The sequence below is a fragment of the Aplidium turbinatum genome, chromosome 5, assembly GCF_918807975.1.
Source record: "Aplidium turbinatum chromosome 5, kaAplTurb1.1, whole genome shotgun sequence".
Lineage (NCBI taxonomy): Eukaryota > Metazoa > Chordata > Ascidiacea > Aplousobranchia > Polyclinidae > Aplidium > Aplidium turbinatum.
The window spans coordinates 28,701,901-28,717,404 of NC_137476.1; the positions used below are offsets into that span (position 1 = coordinate 28,701,901).

The window sequence follows — 15,504 nt, forward strand, 5'->3', positions numbered from 1 at the left end:
GCTACATCTAAGCTGTGACAGCGGCATATTTGTGGCTATAAAAATTCAATTAGCCTAATACACAAAATAAACATATTTTTTTTCTCCAGATAAAGACCTACGGAAGTTGGTTTATCAAAAAGTCTTTGAAGCAAATATTACTTAAAAAAAGTACTTTCAATCATATCTTGCAAAAGATTGGTTAAGAATCTTAGGTTATAAAAATATAAATAAAAAAGCGAAGATCCAAGCATAGTTGCTCAATCACTGAAGAAATATAGCGTTTAATTTCAAGTGTTTTTCTCAACAATAGGGTTTTTCTTTTGATTTATTTTTGAATAGATGCACCGCAATGAAATTTTGTTAAGCTTCGTATGAGATAGCCTACTGTGGAAAAGAAAGGGCTGTGTTTATATTTTCTGGAAAATTTATCTCCTATTTTTATGGAGAAGGGTTAGATGTGTTTGTATTTATGGATTATAAATCATGTGCAATACTGCGCAAAAGTCTACCTTCGAATACCAACAACGTTGTTTTAGTTGGATTAGCAAAATTTATTGCAGTTTTAAATGGTCTAATTACGGTTATTACACGTTGCTTGTTCCGTTTATGTAATTTGGTTTACGATTCTTGTAAATAGAAAGCGAAAATGACCTCAGCCACATAGTTCTCCACAAACTTTCTAATGTATTACAATTTAATCACCGTTGGCTGTTGGTTTCAACGCAACGTTGAAAGACGTTGAAACTGTGTAAAGAGAAGTAATTAGGTGGTAATAGAAGATCAAGTGCAAACAATGTGAAGTTGTGGGAATTTAGAGGGTCTCTTGTTGCCAACTTTGTATTACGACCGATGTTTGCAAACCGTGGCTCTACTTGTCACCTCATGGCCAAACAATTAACTTGAATTTAAGGCAACAACCCAGACAACAAATCAGTCACTTTTTACCTTAATTCAACGTCTACCATATGCATCAACTGATCATGCCCCTTCAAGCAAATAGAAGAAGTTTATTTCATATCACTTTTCATCTGTTGTTGTTCTGATCCAAATGTTACAAATCTGTTTCAAATATTTATTGTCAAGTCTCACCTTTTAGCTCTCTTGTGTTGTAGCTCTAATTGTGCAAAACAATTTCCAATCTGCTATCCGGTCAACAAATCAATTCTTTTTCACTTTGGGCCCAATAAACTACTACCACTGCTACCGATCTTCATCGATGGGTTCATCGAAACACAGTACTTTGTCAAAATCGCATAAAAGCAGGAACATTCAGAACAAAGCAGGCAAAGCAGAGTGATCACTCTTCGAAACGATTATCTCAAAACTTCAAGACAGCTTTCTACTTTCATTTTACTACGCTAAAGAGATCGGAAGATCGAAACATTGGCCATTGTCCGTGGTTATTTTTAATAATGTCTTTTTAGACATTTGTCTTGACATTCTTTTTAGACAACAATGTCTTTTTAGACATTATTTTTGAAGAAATAAAAAAGAATCAAAAGTCATGCAAATTTCACTTTGTGTGAAGCTATATGTAGGCTACTTGAGAGGTTACTGTCATTTTTTTATTCACTTGTTGATTTATGCATGTCAGTTTGTATCCTCTGTGGATCCTTCTCTTGTATCATGGGCCAATCCTATAAATGTTTGCTGGTAGTGGTAGCCTACAGCCCTACACCCTTTCACAGTTTACCAATGCTGAAACATATAGACAACGAGCGTCTAGTGTGAAACTTCCATACAAAATTAATAATACTTTTATTCAACATGTTCCGACACCGAATCCACCTAAAAAGGCCTATTTTTTTCATTGGGTATCTACTTTCTTTTGCAGAATAACTCTAGAATCTTGTCGCATTTGAAAAACAATGCGCAACTGGTTGCAAGTAAACGACATCCGCACGGATCATGTAGTCGTGCTACTTATTTTTATACTAAATTTTTGTGCTGTCCAAGCACAACTGTATGACTTTGGTCCTGAGACCACCGATGAATCCATAAGTTATGATTCTTGGACATCCGGGTCTCAAGAGATCAACCTTTTGGCCAAGGTATCCTTACTTGGTGGAGGAGAGATTGAAAGCCTTTGGGTGAGCTACAGGCTAAAGCAAGTGTCATAAAAACATTTAACACGATTATATAAACAGCAAACGTTTACCATAGGCACCATTTTAAAACTTTCAAACAAGCATAAAAGGGAAGGAAGTAATTTGCAATTACAATACATAGGCTACAAGTGTGTTTGCTTTCGTTGGAGCATATTGAGATTAGAGTTCATTAACAGAACATTCGAGACATCGTATCTATTAAAGCAAACCATTTAGCTTCAAATATTACATTTAGAATGCGACGCCTGATGTCAAAACAAGTTATAAGTGTTCCTGAAGTTAATGTGAAATAAGAACTATATGCTATGGTTTGTCTATAATAATTAAGTCATGGCATGTGCCGGTAAGATCACTTTAAACCGTACTTTAACCTATCATGATTGTTAGTCTTGGATTAATTGCAATTCCATGAAGTTTCACTGAAACAAACGACTGGTAACAATCGATTTCTGTTTTAGATTAACAGCTTTGGATCTGTTTCCCTGAACCGAACTACTTCAAGCAACATCAGCGCTATCAAACACAACGTTGTTTTTACTCCTTTCTTCAGCGCCTCAAAGCAAGGCGCTGAAGGAAAAGTGTATTTTAGGCAAAGCTTGAAACCTGGACCTTTGTTTGAGCGGATATCTCGAGACATATCTGCATTTGAAACAACTGTTGAGGAATCGTTTACTCCCAGCTTTGGATTGCTGGTGACTTGGAGTGCAGTTGCTTCTCCTGATGACATAGATAAGGCAAGATTGAGTTAATAAAATCATTATTATTGTTTTTACAAAATAATTTATATGAATTTGAAAAGAATACATTAAGAACGTTTTCGTTTCAATTCAATTTTGCAAAAGCGGTATTTTTCTTCAACCGTAGACCAATTTATATATATTTTCTTTTTAAATAGACTACAAAACACAAACATGCAAAACTAAATAATTCGAAACGATTTGAGAAATTCTGCAGCATAAAAATTAGTATTACCGTGGCGCCTATTTGTAAATGCCAGTTCGGGAAATGCCAAGACTTGTGTAGCAAGAAAAGGTCCACACTCTCTGTGGGGTTGGGTGGGTTACGCCGGTGTTGATTTTTCATTAAATTCATTACCACTTCATTACGTTTGACACGTAGACAATCAGATACTTAAAAACAAGCAAAATGTAAAGTGATCTGAGTAAAACTGAAGACAATAACTCAAAAATTTTCAGACGATTAAATATTTTTCTAGCTACTCCAGTCATTTTCTGAACAAAAACAGCTAAACGTATTACGTCACACGTTATTTAAATTTAAAGGACATCCAAAGTTCAATATTACATTGTTTAGCCTACAAAGTCATTAGCGACATTTTGTCAAAGATGAGTTCAACTATCAATGTTGTTTTTAGCATGATCGCGAAATGGCCACTGAAGCATCATTTATTTTCAATACTGTACAATATACCACAGATATATATCGTATAAAACTTAGCCCTTGGCTATGTTATTAAACCAAAATGGCTTGCTTGGACATATCGAAGACTAGTTTATAACCATCTTGATAAAGCAATTTTCTTGCCTTGCTTTTTAAGTGCCAACAATTTGGTAAAGCGTTGCCACTAGTTTATAGGTTTAACTTTAGGTGTAATTAAACTTGAAGTTTAAAATCACATATCGAATACTTTTAAATAACTCTGATGATGATACAAACATTAAACGTTTCACGTCCTTGGTAGACTGATTGGATTTCATGGCTTAGCCTTATTGTGTAGGCTTATTTGTAGCTCAATTACATAATCCACAAAGCGACAATAAAATTTTATAAGAAGACATACAATATATCAATACACTACAGTGACTGTGACTTTAAGTGGTAACGTTACATTTCAGAAAATGATTCAAGGACGTAAAACTAAAATATTAACTGTGTAATTGCTCAAAATAAGAGTAGGTTGATTATATTTTCAAACTTGAAATTATCGGAAGTTGTTTATGTAACCGATAATGGGATAACGTGAATAACACAATGTTTCCTTCAAGATCGTCTTGAAAATGCAACCTATTTCTACTCTTTGTTTCAATATTGTTGATTTGATAAACTTGAAAAACCAGTTTTTCTTGAGTTGAAGTTTCTTGTTGCCAAGCCCTTCTATAGAGCTTGTGATAAATGGATTAGGGAAAGTCATCGATCACAAATCAAGCTAACCCTAAAAAATATTGGTTAGCTGCAATTTGTTGGAAATGGTTAGAAATGTGTTTTACTCCACGCTGAATCTCCAGTGTCCTACAATAGAGTGTCGTATAAATTCTGAAACAGGAAACTATACGGTATACTGTAGGCCAGTGGTTTCCAATCTTTTTTGGATGACGAACTCTTATGTTGATTTTAAATATCTTGAGACCCCCCCTCTCCCCGACCAACTATTTTTCTAACAGCAAGATCAATGTCAATGGTCGCGTCAAACAAAGTCGATGGCCACGACCCCAACATAACCTTTGAGCCACCCCCAGGTTGGGATCCACTGCTGTAGACCTACTGTACAAACGGCAAGAGTTAAAACTTTATATTTCGTTTAGATAGATAAATAAATTTTCATACTGCAAAGAAAATAGCATTTCCAATTGTTTATTGTAAACTATTTAAAATTACTAAATTTATCACAAAAGAATAAGTTTTAAAATGAAAATGGGTGATTCAGGTTCAACGTTTAATTTAGGCCTATCTAAGGAAATGTCGGGTATGAATATCCACAAGGTTGTGTTGTTTTTAGTTGTTAAACGTTGCTTTGCACTAGATCCAAAAAAAGAAATCCCCAAATCTTTAATTTTAATTAATGAAATTGATGCAATAATTCTTCAGATGAACACTTTTCAACTGATTTTGACAACCGACGGAACGAAGACATATCTTCTTTTTACATACGCACCTCTTGACTGGACTTCAGCGTCCGGGAACCATGGGATCGCAGGTTTGCATGCTGTCAGGAACGAGATGGAATATTGCTCTTCGTTTTTAGAAGGGTCTGACACACCCCATGTACGTGATTGGTTGCTTTAGTTAACGTTTGACTGATAGATTTCTCTACGAAAACAGAAAACATCGTCTTCACACATGCAGATGTGAACGTCATTAAACACCTTTAGCTTGTAAATTGTAATGTAAAAATTCTACCATTTTTGTTGTAGCTTACATTCTTTAACAAGCTAAACTTTTGTCGCCTGATCTCGAATGAGTTGTATTTGATGCTCTATATTAAATCATCTTGTAACTATTCGCTACGTTAACTATTCTCTTAACTTTAGACGAACTTTTGAGGTAGAGCATGTTCTTCTAAAATAGTTTAGATTTTTTTTCCAACTCACTTCGCTAAATACAGTAGGCTACAATACATTGTAGTGCTCTTTCAATCCAATTGCGTCTCTGACGGACACATTAAATGTTCTGTCCAGTGGCCTCCGTATATTTATGCTAAAAGCATATGCATACTTATGGTCTTTACTTTTGTCTGTGTCTAAATTACATTACGCTGTCACAGATCTATCAGTTAGCAATGTCGTCAAATATTGAAGGATCGTTCGAAGGAATTCAAGTCATAGACATCACTGATCCTCTTTATTGCACCTCGGGATTTGGTATGATTACTGATTAGGTTCTATCGTCGTCAAGAACAATTACAGATTGCATTTAGCTTTTCATTTGTTTGTTTGTTTATCTTTATCCTGCATTGCGGGAAAGCGGACTTGAGCGCTATGCATCGGTGTACGCCTTCCGACGTACACCTGACCCACGCTGCAGCCGACGGCAATGTCTGTTTCCGGTTGTCTACTCTGCTTATGACTTAAATTTGGTACTACCCATTACTCGAAATCGATCACTGGGTAGAGGCAATTATCGTAAAGTTTCTTGCCCAGAGAAACAACAGCAATTGCGGGTGGCTGGAGTCGAACATGCAGGCTCTCGACTGCGAGCCCAACGCGCTAACCACTCGGCCACCAATTGCTAAAAAAGTATAAAAGTTAGTTGAGTTGACAACAAAACCATTTTATTTTTAAAGATATGTTTGTTCAGAGTAAGCCATTCGATCTACTGTAGATTTGTTGTGTAAATAAGAATGAGTTGTGTAAATAAATCAATGAAAGGTTGATTTGTTACTGTAAGGCTGAGCAGAAATAATGTCAGTAAGCAGCTGAAATAATAATACACAACAACAATGTACAACTTTATGGCCGAGCTTGCTCTATAAGTGGATCAAAGTCTCTATATACAGCATATGCAAAGAACGGTTAATATTCCAATAAGAGTTTCTGAGTGCCTGAATAAATATCAATCAATCACTGTTACTCACAATCGATCAGTTGTGACTTAGTGTTATTGTGTTTATGTCTTCAGCAACTATGTGTGGAGCGCTTCCTCCTCCAGGACGATGGGTTTTTAGACCAAGATTCGAAATGATGAGCGATGATGATCTTGAAATGAACTTCTATCTCGACTTTGTTTGTAAACCAGGATTTGTCATTACTAGAGATGTCACAACTCAAAAGATAAATTGTCGATATGAATCGGATTATTACAATCACGAATGGGATGAAGAAATGCCCATGTGCTATGGTTAGTCAATTTCTCCAAACAAATTTAGGCTACGTATAAAAATTTCATACATCTTATTAGTCTAGATCACACAAATTAATGCAAATATAAGCCGTTGATCAAGTTTTGATACTTTAGCTATCTTTGTTAATTTTCCTGAAAAACTTTGATTGTCAAAATCCTTTGATCGCATTTAACTGTTACTGCCGAGATTCTCATCCGTTTATTCTTATCACCAGAAGTATGACTGCTAAATGGATGATCAGCTACTGTTTTACTCCTAAAATGATCAGCTACTGTTTTACTCCTACGGTTTTAGATTTAAATGCGACAAGACAGTTTATCACCACTATCGAAGTGTCAAAAATCAACAACGAGGTTGTTTTTAATGAATTTGGAAACTTGAAAGAAGTTACAGGCTCTGCGGTAAGTTTTCTGTATTTGGTCTTATTTTAAGCTTCTAAAAGCATAACATAAAAAGATAGATGCATTTCATTCCTATCGTTGCTCATATTTTACTGCATTGTTGCAAGCGCATTCTGACAGAACAGTCTTGACAAATTGTATGAAGCGTAGCCTATGGTTTAATCATTGAATGTACCATCTTTTCTAAATTTAACGATTACTAACAGTGGTTTCTTCAGTTGTAATATGGCTATTTCCCCGACACTGCTGCACTAAAAACATTTGAGTTTGTTCTGCTTTATTAACTTTGTTAGTTGAAATAATTTGATGATGTTGCATTGTTTCCAATCGCCTGTTTAGCCTACTATTCACCAGGTATCTTCCAAGTAGGCTATAATTGTTTTCAATTGCATTCGTTTTTGGTGGTAAAAATTAAAGAAGTCAGTCGTGTCTGATTGACGAAACGTCGAAATAAAAGCAGATCATCACCTTTTATATCTTGTGATAGTTCAGCTTAGTTTGCACCAGAAGAACGCATATCATGTTACTTAAAAATTAAAGTTAATTGAAGCTACCGATGAGTTGATGAGGCCACTGACTTCCAAAGCCCTCAATGTTAGTATACAAGTTATGGCATCCGATAAATATTTCTGTGGTTGAATAAACTTGACTCAAATATCTTCAACAGTTTGCTGATAAACTTTGCATAAATAATATAATTGTTTGTTTTCGTGCAAGCAAAACTATTAAGCTGCCGGAATGAACTCATCTTCTGCACCACGGGCTCTTAAACAAATTTTCCATCATGAAAACCTATGCACAAGTTGTGTAACAATATTTATGGAACTGCTGCAAAGAATTTTTCAAGACCCTAAATTTATTCAAGTCATTTTAATGAAAAAAAAAATGATGGCTTCTTTTTATTTTGAAAGATAACAAAGCTTTTAGAAACAGTGGGAATCACGAATGTCGTCAACGCTATTGATGACATCAGAAACGGCACTTTATTTGAAACATCTCCTAAGTACGTACATTTATAATATTTTTTGTTTTCATAAAGAAATTGTGAAAAAATTTTATTCACACTCAACAGTTTATCTCACTTCTAAAGCCAAGAGAATTTTTTTGTTCTAAAGTAAAATAAGTTACTTAATATTAACTTTTCAGTGCTTTCAGGTAGATTAAGTTGATATTACGTTTCTAAGCTGATGACAAAATATTTCACAAGAAATTTATTTGAAGGTTTTCCAATCTATTGAAATAGGCAGCATATAGCCTACTGCATTTCCATAAAACAACAAAAAAACTTAAGTACGGTATATAATCTAATTTTGATAGACGGATCACAGTCTGAGTTTACTATGACTATGGAAGTATGAGCTTCAAGATTTTGTAATGATGACTATTATTTTAATTTTCAGTAACACAGACCCATTCATTGTTGTGGAGTTCACAACCTACATTCCTCCTTTCACAAACAAAAAGTTAACCAACGACTCTCTGCTGCATAAGTTAGTGGACGAAATACACAACAACAATGAAGTTAACTTAGTGAGTTTCATGCAAGAAAATATTACAGTTACCGGTGAGTATTTATAGATATTGACGTAGACGTGTAAACTTATTTGTATTGCATAATTATGTATATTTGGACATTATGAAATTCTGCCAATGAGTAACATGAAGTTGTTTGAATACTGAACAATTTGGGTAGTCATGAGGATTATCATTCGTTCTAGTAGTAGTTAGCCTATAACATTCGTCTGATGAATGCGAAAGATGAACGTTATAATTGGTGCTGGAAAAGATGAAGTTGTTTAAGTGTATGATGCCAACAACAAAAATCTATTGTATACAGTAGCTGAATAGGAAACATAAACGTGTATAGAACAACAATTTATGTTGTTTACTGTTGGTTTTACATCAAATGCTTGTTAGAAACAACAGTGGGATTCTTAATTAAAACTCTTAGTTATTTTATTGGGTAGGCCAGCGGCATGGTAACTGGTGATAAATATTAATACCGGTAGGCTACAAGTGTTTAAAAGTAACAATGCAAATATTTACAGCTTTTTATGTGTGCATTTCAAGATTGGGACAATGATTAGTTTTAATGAATTTAAAACAATCTTTTTATTACTTTTCCGGTTAATTTATCCAGATATGACAACCTCCTGCCTGCAAGGATGCCTGTGTCGAAATCTAAAAGATCCAATCCTCTGCAGAAGAGGAGAATTTAAGCCGGATCTTCTTCCAGATGCTTGCTGTGGAAAATGTGGTGGGAAGATGATTCCATACGCAAGCTCAATTAAGGTGGTATTTTAGTAACTTTTGAATGATACAGAGCAGATAATTGCATTATAGCCTATTTATATCAGTGCAGTCTATAATGCTTCATTATCGAAAATTGGCATCAACTTCAAGTAGTAGTCTAACAGCAAAAATATTCAATGATACACTACATTATGGTGCTGCTATTTTGCATTCATCAAATGCTGGCATTTGCACAATAATCTAACTTCCTAGTGTAATTTATTAAAAATCAATTTTGCTATAGTAATAGCATCTTCAGCTTATTCAAATAGATGCAGTATATTATGCTTAGTTGTTATATGGTTAGTAAGCGAGTAAGAATTGACATAAAAATAGCCGGACCCGGACATTTTTGATAACAACCATTTTTCTTCATGAAAAGATGGGTTACCTGTTTGACATCCCAAATCTAAAATTCGGCAAAATTCGGACGTGGAGAAAGGCCTTTTTCACTGGGGCAATTATTGATCGGCGCGCCATCTAGCGGAGGAAAAATTTATGTATTTTCTGTCATGCTAATTCCCGAATTTCAAGTGAAACAGGGATGATTAACATAGTATCTAGAATTACCCTTTAGCAAAATTTGCTATTTTACGTTGATTCAACGTTGCCAGACGTTGAATCGACGCAAAATAACATATTTTGTTTGCTGAGTGCCTCATGTAACAGAAATTAGGCTCCAATGATAGTGTAAAAGGTGGTCCCATACTTGATTCAAGTGTTGGGTATGAGAAGATAAGGTCCTCATTGTACTAAGCCTTCGGCACTAAAGATAGTAGGGTGGCCAGTTCCTTTCTCTCGGCCGTCTTTCCTGCAGCAGTTATGCTCACCCAATTTGTTACACCCTAGGTAGAGGTGAGCGGTGTTTATCAACAACCAAGCCGGAAGTCGAACCAGGTTTGCATAATTAGAAAGCCAACGCCTTACCCGTTGTGCCATTCCACAGTGTAGTAGTTGTAAAATTTTACAAAATGCTAATTAACTAAGATGGATTTCGGAAAATGTAATTTCGTCTGTTACAACGTATCTGACGAACATGAAAATTATGGACTCATAAAATTTGGTAATGATTTATACCTTGAACCTTCACAAAGAAAAGCTTTCAGAAAAAGCATAATTAAGGAGTTGGATAACAACTATAACGTCATACCAGCCAAGTCATTAAATCCATTGCATCATCGCCAAAGCTGCACAAAAATACTTAGCCTACCTGAAGAAATAGGTCGTTACATAGGTAGCCATTCTTACGTCGATGCAATGTCGCCAGACTTTTGTTGTCAATTGGCATTTTTATCAGGTCACAAGATCGAGTATTCTCTTGGATGTACTATCATTCCTTGGTCTTTGTGCAAGTTAAGGTCTCAAGTAATAGCGTTTAAACGATCAGCTACTGTAAGCCAAGCGAATGGTGATAATACGGATGAGGTAGTGGACTCTACAAGTTATCCCGGCTCTTTCTGTCAGTGGGTAGCAGATAACTTCAATTTTAACGAAGATACTCTGACAGGTCATGAACTCATGATACAACGGCATGTGATGGACATTATAAATTGTCAAACACCAAGAATGGCAACTCGATCACTAGCTATTGAAAAACAACACGTCAGCGCAAATGAACTACTGGAATCAGGCAATTTTGGCAATTTAGTCAAGTCGTATACTGCTGCAAAGACAGGTACTTGGAAAGACGTGCGAATCAAGCAGCTGAACGTATCTTCCGTGTTATTTACGCACCATGAATTGCTTGACACTCTATGGCTGTATTCAAACATATTCAATTCTAAGCCAGTACAATGGCAAGGGTTCATGGCTAATGTAGTTAAAGGTGAGTTTCAGGTTTCGTCAGTATCATTTATTCCTATGATACCGCTTAATCCCGCAACAGATGAAGCTGTTTACAATACAATGATATTCGTTCAAGACCAAGCGAGACAAATGAGCAATGAGCATGCTTTGTGCACCGCTAACGTTTGACCAACCCCTCTACTTCAGAGCATTCAAAATTAAACAAGACAATTTTGGTATTTTCAAAAATGTTCACTAACGACTTGGTGGTTTTCATCAACTGATGTCCTTTCTCGGAGCAGGGTGCAAACTGATGGAAAGAAGTGGTTTAGATGATTTATGGAAAACTGTGTATGCATCGAAATCTTTGCCAAAAATAATGGAGAAGATTTGTAGGCTACAACGTTTCAGCAGTGCATTATTGCTGACCTACTCGTGTAAATGTGGATAACGTCTTAATTATTGGTAACGATATTATTCGCAAAATATGTGGAAAGAAACTGAAAGAGATTTAGATCTGACCAAGCAAGTACCTTTGCCGTTATGCGAAAAGCCTTAAAATATGGAGATAAAGAGATACACAATACACATGTCATCCACCGAAATCTGTCACAGATTACTGTCTATAGCCTGTTTGCAGGGGTCACTGGAACCGGACAAATTTTCATATGAACTTGCCAATGTTCCACCATCACTTTTCTCAGATGACGGAAGTATACGGAAATCTCAGACATCTGCATTGTTCAAATACATGATCTTGCAAAATGAACATATTTTGTGCACTAATTCTCGATTATCTTGTATTTCGATTGTATTTGATGGCTGTGCTTTCATTCACTGACTTCCCTGGCCAAAAGTTGGGAACATGAAAAATTTGCTTGAAATGTTCATTCAATATCTTCTACGCGGGGAAAATACCAATATCAGAGTTGTTTTTGACAATTGTGGTATTGAAACAACCAAAGGAGCATAAGCAAAAGAGCAAAAGCGCATAAGCTGACCACATCATTCTTGTCCCGACGTAGCAATTCGCTTAGACACACCCAGCCCGGCAAATAAACCCGCGTTTTTATCAAATAAACGTAACAATTTATAAACTTACTCCAAAATAATCTTAGTATTAATGGCATTACTGTGGACAAGGCCAAAGGAGAAAGAGACGCTGATGTTTCTATCGTCCGTAAGGTTCTGGAAGAACATGAAACCTATGGTCAGCAAGTATAGGCTAACTGTGATGGCTGACGATACTGATATACTCATCCTTTTGCTTTATCTCGCACCACGCGGAAACAGCATTTAGGCTACATGAAAACGTCTAACGCGAAAATTTCCATTCGTCGAGCTCAGCTTGCTCTCGGAGAAGATATGTGCCGATCTTTGCTATTTTGCCACGCGTTCTCTGGATGCGATACAACATCCTGCTTTAAGCTTTTACGAAACGGGAAAAGTAAAAGTTTTTAAAATCTTGAAAGGCCTGGACAAAGTGCAACGTAAATGTGCCGACTTCGGAAACAAGAAAGCTTTAAAAGAAAAGACATTTCCAGAATTGGAGAAGAATTCTCCCAAATTCTGTACAAGAGAGTGTTTTCCATCAATACCGTACTTTGAATTTATTGCGCTACCATTACGCTGTATCCCCAAAATATATATCAGTTGAAAGAATGCCTCCAACAAGTAGAGCATGCTACTTTTACAGCCTTCGTGTGCATCATCAAGTGTCAACATGGCGTCATTTGAAAGCTGTGCTGAGTCCTACTTTCTATGGATACAAGAAAACAGCTTCTGGTCTGGTCCCAATAATGACAGATAATAAACGTGCAGTGTGCACCAAAAACCTTTCTGAAAGAAATAAGGTGCAATTGCAGGAGCGCTAAGCGTTTACGCACATCTTGTGGTTGCTCCAAGAAAGGCTTTAAATGCAGTATTCACTGTGCTTGTGAAGCTCAGTGTGAAAATTCATCACTTTTAGAGTGTTAGATACCCAAGAGCTGTGAGTGTAGAAGTATATTTACTTTAATAAAAATAGTTGCATCCCTAGAACGGGACCTCAAGTTGTTACTGTGGTAGTTTTTGCAAGTAATATATTTTTGCAATGAATGATTTGTAAATGAAAGTGAACGCATATATTAAATGTACGCTGCATTTTCTGTTGAAGCAAAGCAATAGTACTGAATAAACGACATTAAATGGTCTCCGTTAATTGCTCAAATCGCTGATGTTTATCTTTCTATTATACGTTGATTATACATCTGCTAACGTTGTATTACCACATGTTTCAGTTGCTAATGTTGTTGAAGTGTCATATAGCCTACATTGAATTACACTTTAACATAGGCAATTATAATTGCGTGACAATAATTAAACTGTAATAAATGGCCAAATACGTCGCAAATATTGGCGTAGGCAGAACAAATGCAGGGGTGGGGGAGAAGCGGGGGATGGGAGGGCACAATTTTTGAAGCCAAATTCTACTTGTAAAAAAGCACACAACTTTTAAGCTGCAACATAGGTAAGAAACGTTTTAAATTTAAAGTAACATTTGAGTGGTGAGGTGCAAAAATTGTGAAGAAAATTACTATTAACGTATGATGTAAGTGGTTGTTGCGCCTACGGCGCAAAACTATTTAGAGAAATCAAAAAACGAAACTAGAATTGGTTGAAAACCTGATGAGAAAGTGTTTGCGTGGAAGGCTAATACAATTTTAAAAAATTGTATTCTCGAGCAAATTACACGTAAATCATAATCTTGGGGGGGGAGTAAGTGCCCCTTCCCTGCCGACACCCATGATCACAACCTTTTAAAAAAAATATTATTACACTTAGAGCAAATATTTACAACCGCTAGACGGCGCACTATGAAAATTTAAAATGCGGTTTTGGGGCAGTTCCCCAAGTCCGATTTTTGCCGTATTTTGGAATCGTCGGTCTGATTACCAGACAAGCCTCCTGCAACCAAAAAATGGTTGTTATCAAAAATGTCCGGGTCCAATGTCACTTCTTACTCGCCTATAGACAAGGCGTATGAAAGTCGCAATTGTTGATTCAGACAAAGGCACATTCATCTTTTTAAAAGTTCAAATAAACATTGATAGCAAAACACCCTCTAGTAAAAGCCTACGGTAGAAAAAGATTTGAATTAAGCGTTAAATACTTTTATTTTAATTTATTTTCTATAGGCTTGTTGTGGAAATCGCAAGCTTTACGATCCAATGAAAAAGGTCTGCTGCAAAGGTCAAGTGAGGAAAGGACATGTTTGTCCGTAAAGAATTCCTATGACTGAATTGCCAAATTTTTGTTGAATTAAAGCAATTAAGTTATTTATCAAATAGGCTACGTGAAATATATATTCTCAAGAATTTTTCTTCTCACTATTATCATAAAGACATAAACAATGAATATTGGTTTTCTGATACACGCTGCTTTATGTGAAGATAATATCTTTGAAGAAAGCAAACTTTTAAAGCGTTTTTCTTTTGTTGTTAAGCCAATCACCATTTTATAACCAAATAACAGCAGTTTTTATTAAACATGTTTACACACCCATTCTACTCACTACTGCATGCAATTCCAACAAACGTAAAATCCACGTTGGCGTATAAATTCATGCTCTTACGGCAAAAAATATCTTTAACACTTGCAAAGTAAATTTAGAAAATCTTTGGCGTTAACCGAAGAAACTGTACTGCAGTAGCTCATTATGTTTTTGATTAACAATTTATTGGTGTTTCTAGTTCAAGTAAACAAATGAATGCAAAGTTGAGCACAATTTTTACGATCCCAAATTTTGTTAAACTGCACAACATAACTTAATATAAGCTCATTAGATGCGTTATTGCTTTTTTCAATCGTCTTGAAAATTAGATGTCACTAGTATGCATACGCATAGGTAGTTACCAAAGTATTGTGAGTTAATAGCTGAGAAATGCACTTTGACAAAACGTTGACAAAAAACTCGCATTGAGTAGTAAAACTATGAACACATCTGTAATATGGAATGTGTAAATGTCTTTGTTGTTTACGATTCTAATTATGATTAAATTTTACGATGATATTTTCCGATTGCTCATTAGACCATTCAATGGAAAAACACACTGACTTAATAAACCAAAAGTGTAAGATTACAACACTTGTGAGATGGTATGATTCTGCAAAAGATTAGCCGAAAGTAAAGAAGGGAAACCTAGAGGAACGTGATCAGGCGAAACGGTACAAATTGATTTCACTCTTTAGAATTTCTAAAGCTTTCAAAATAATATTTTATACTACTTATTTTACCAGACTCATGGATTAAACCGGCTCGGTGGCTTAGTGGTTAGTGCGCTCGCCTCTGAATCGGTAGGCATGGGTTCGATACCTT

General features: G+C 35.7%; 1 protein-coding gene across 1 annotated transcript; it reads left to right on the forward strand.

The window, feature by feature from the left end:
- Nucleotides 1–1,822: 1,822 nt before the first annotated feature.
- Nucleotides 1,823–15,265, forward strand: LOC145770500 (uncharacterized). The gene is made up of 10 exons (XM_082582163.1): nt 1,823–2,072; nt 2,549–2,824; nt 4,917–5,093; nt 5,593–5,689; nt 6,447–6,665; nt 6,964–7,070; nt 7,982–8,073; nt 8,471–8,634; nt 9,211–9,362; nt 14,324–15,265. Exons 1-10 carry the CDS (start codon nt 1,851–1,853, stop codon nt 14,408–14,410), a joined length of 1,593 nt encoding a protein of 530 aa, XP_082438289.1. The 5' UTR covers nt 1,823–1,850; the 3' UTR covers nt 14,411–15,265.
- The last annotated feature ends 239 nt before the right edge of the window (nt 15,266–15,504 follow it).

Coding starts and splice junctions, on each gene's coding strand:
- LOC145770500 (XM_082582163.1), top strand. CDS start 1,851: ATGCGCAACTGGTTGCAAGTAAACGACATCCGCACGGATCATGTAGTC. Junction 8,074..8,470: donor TTATTTGAAACATCTCCTAA/GTACGTACATTT, acceptor TTTAATTTTCAG/TAACACAGACCCATTCATTG. Junction 9,363..14,323: donor CATACGCAAGCTCAATTAAG/GTGGTATTTTAG, acceptor TATTTTCTATAG/GCTTGTTGTGGAAATCGCAA.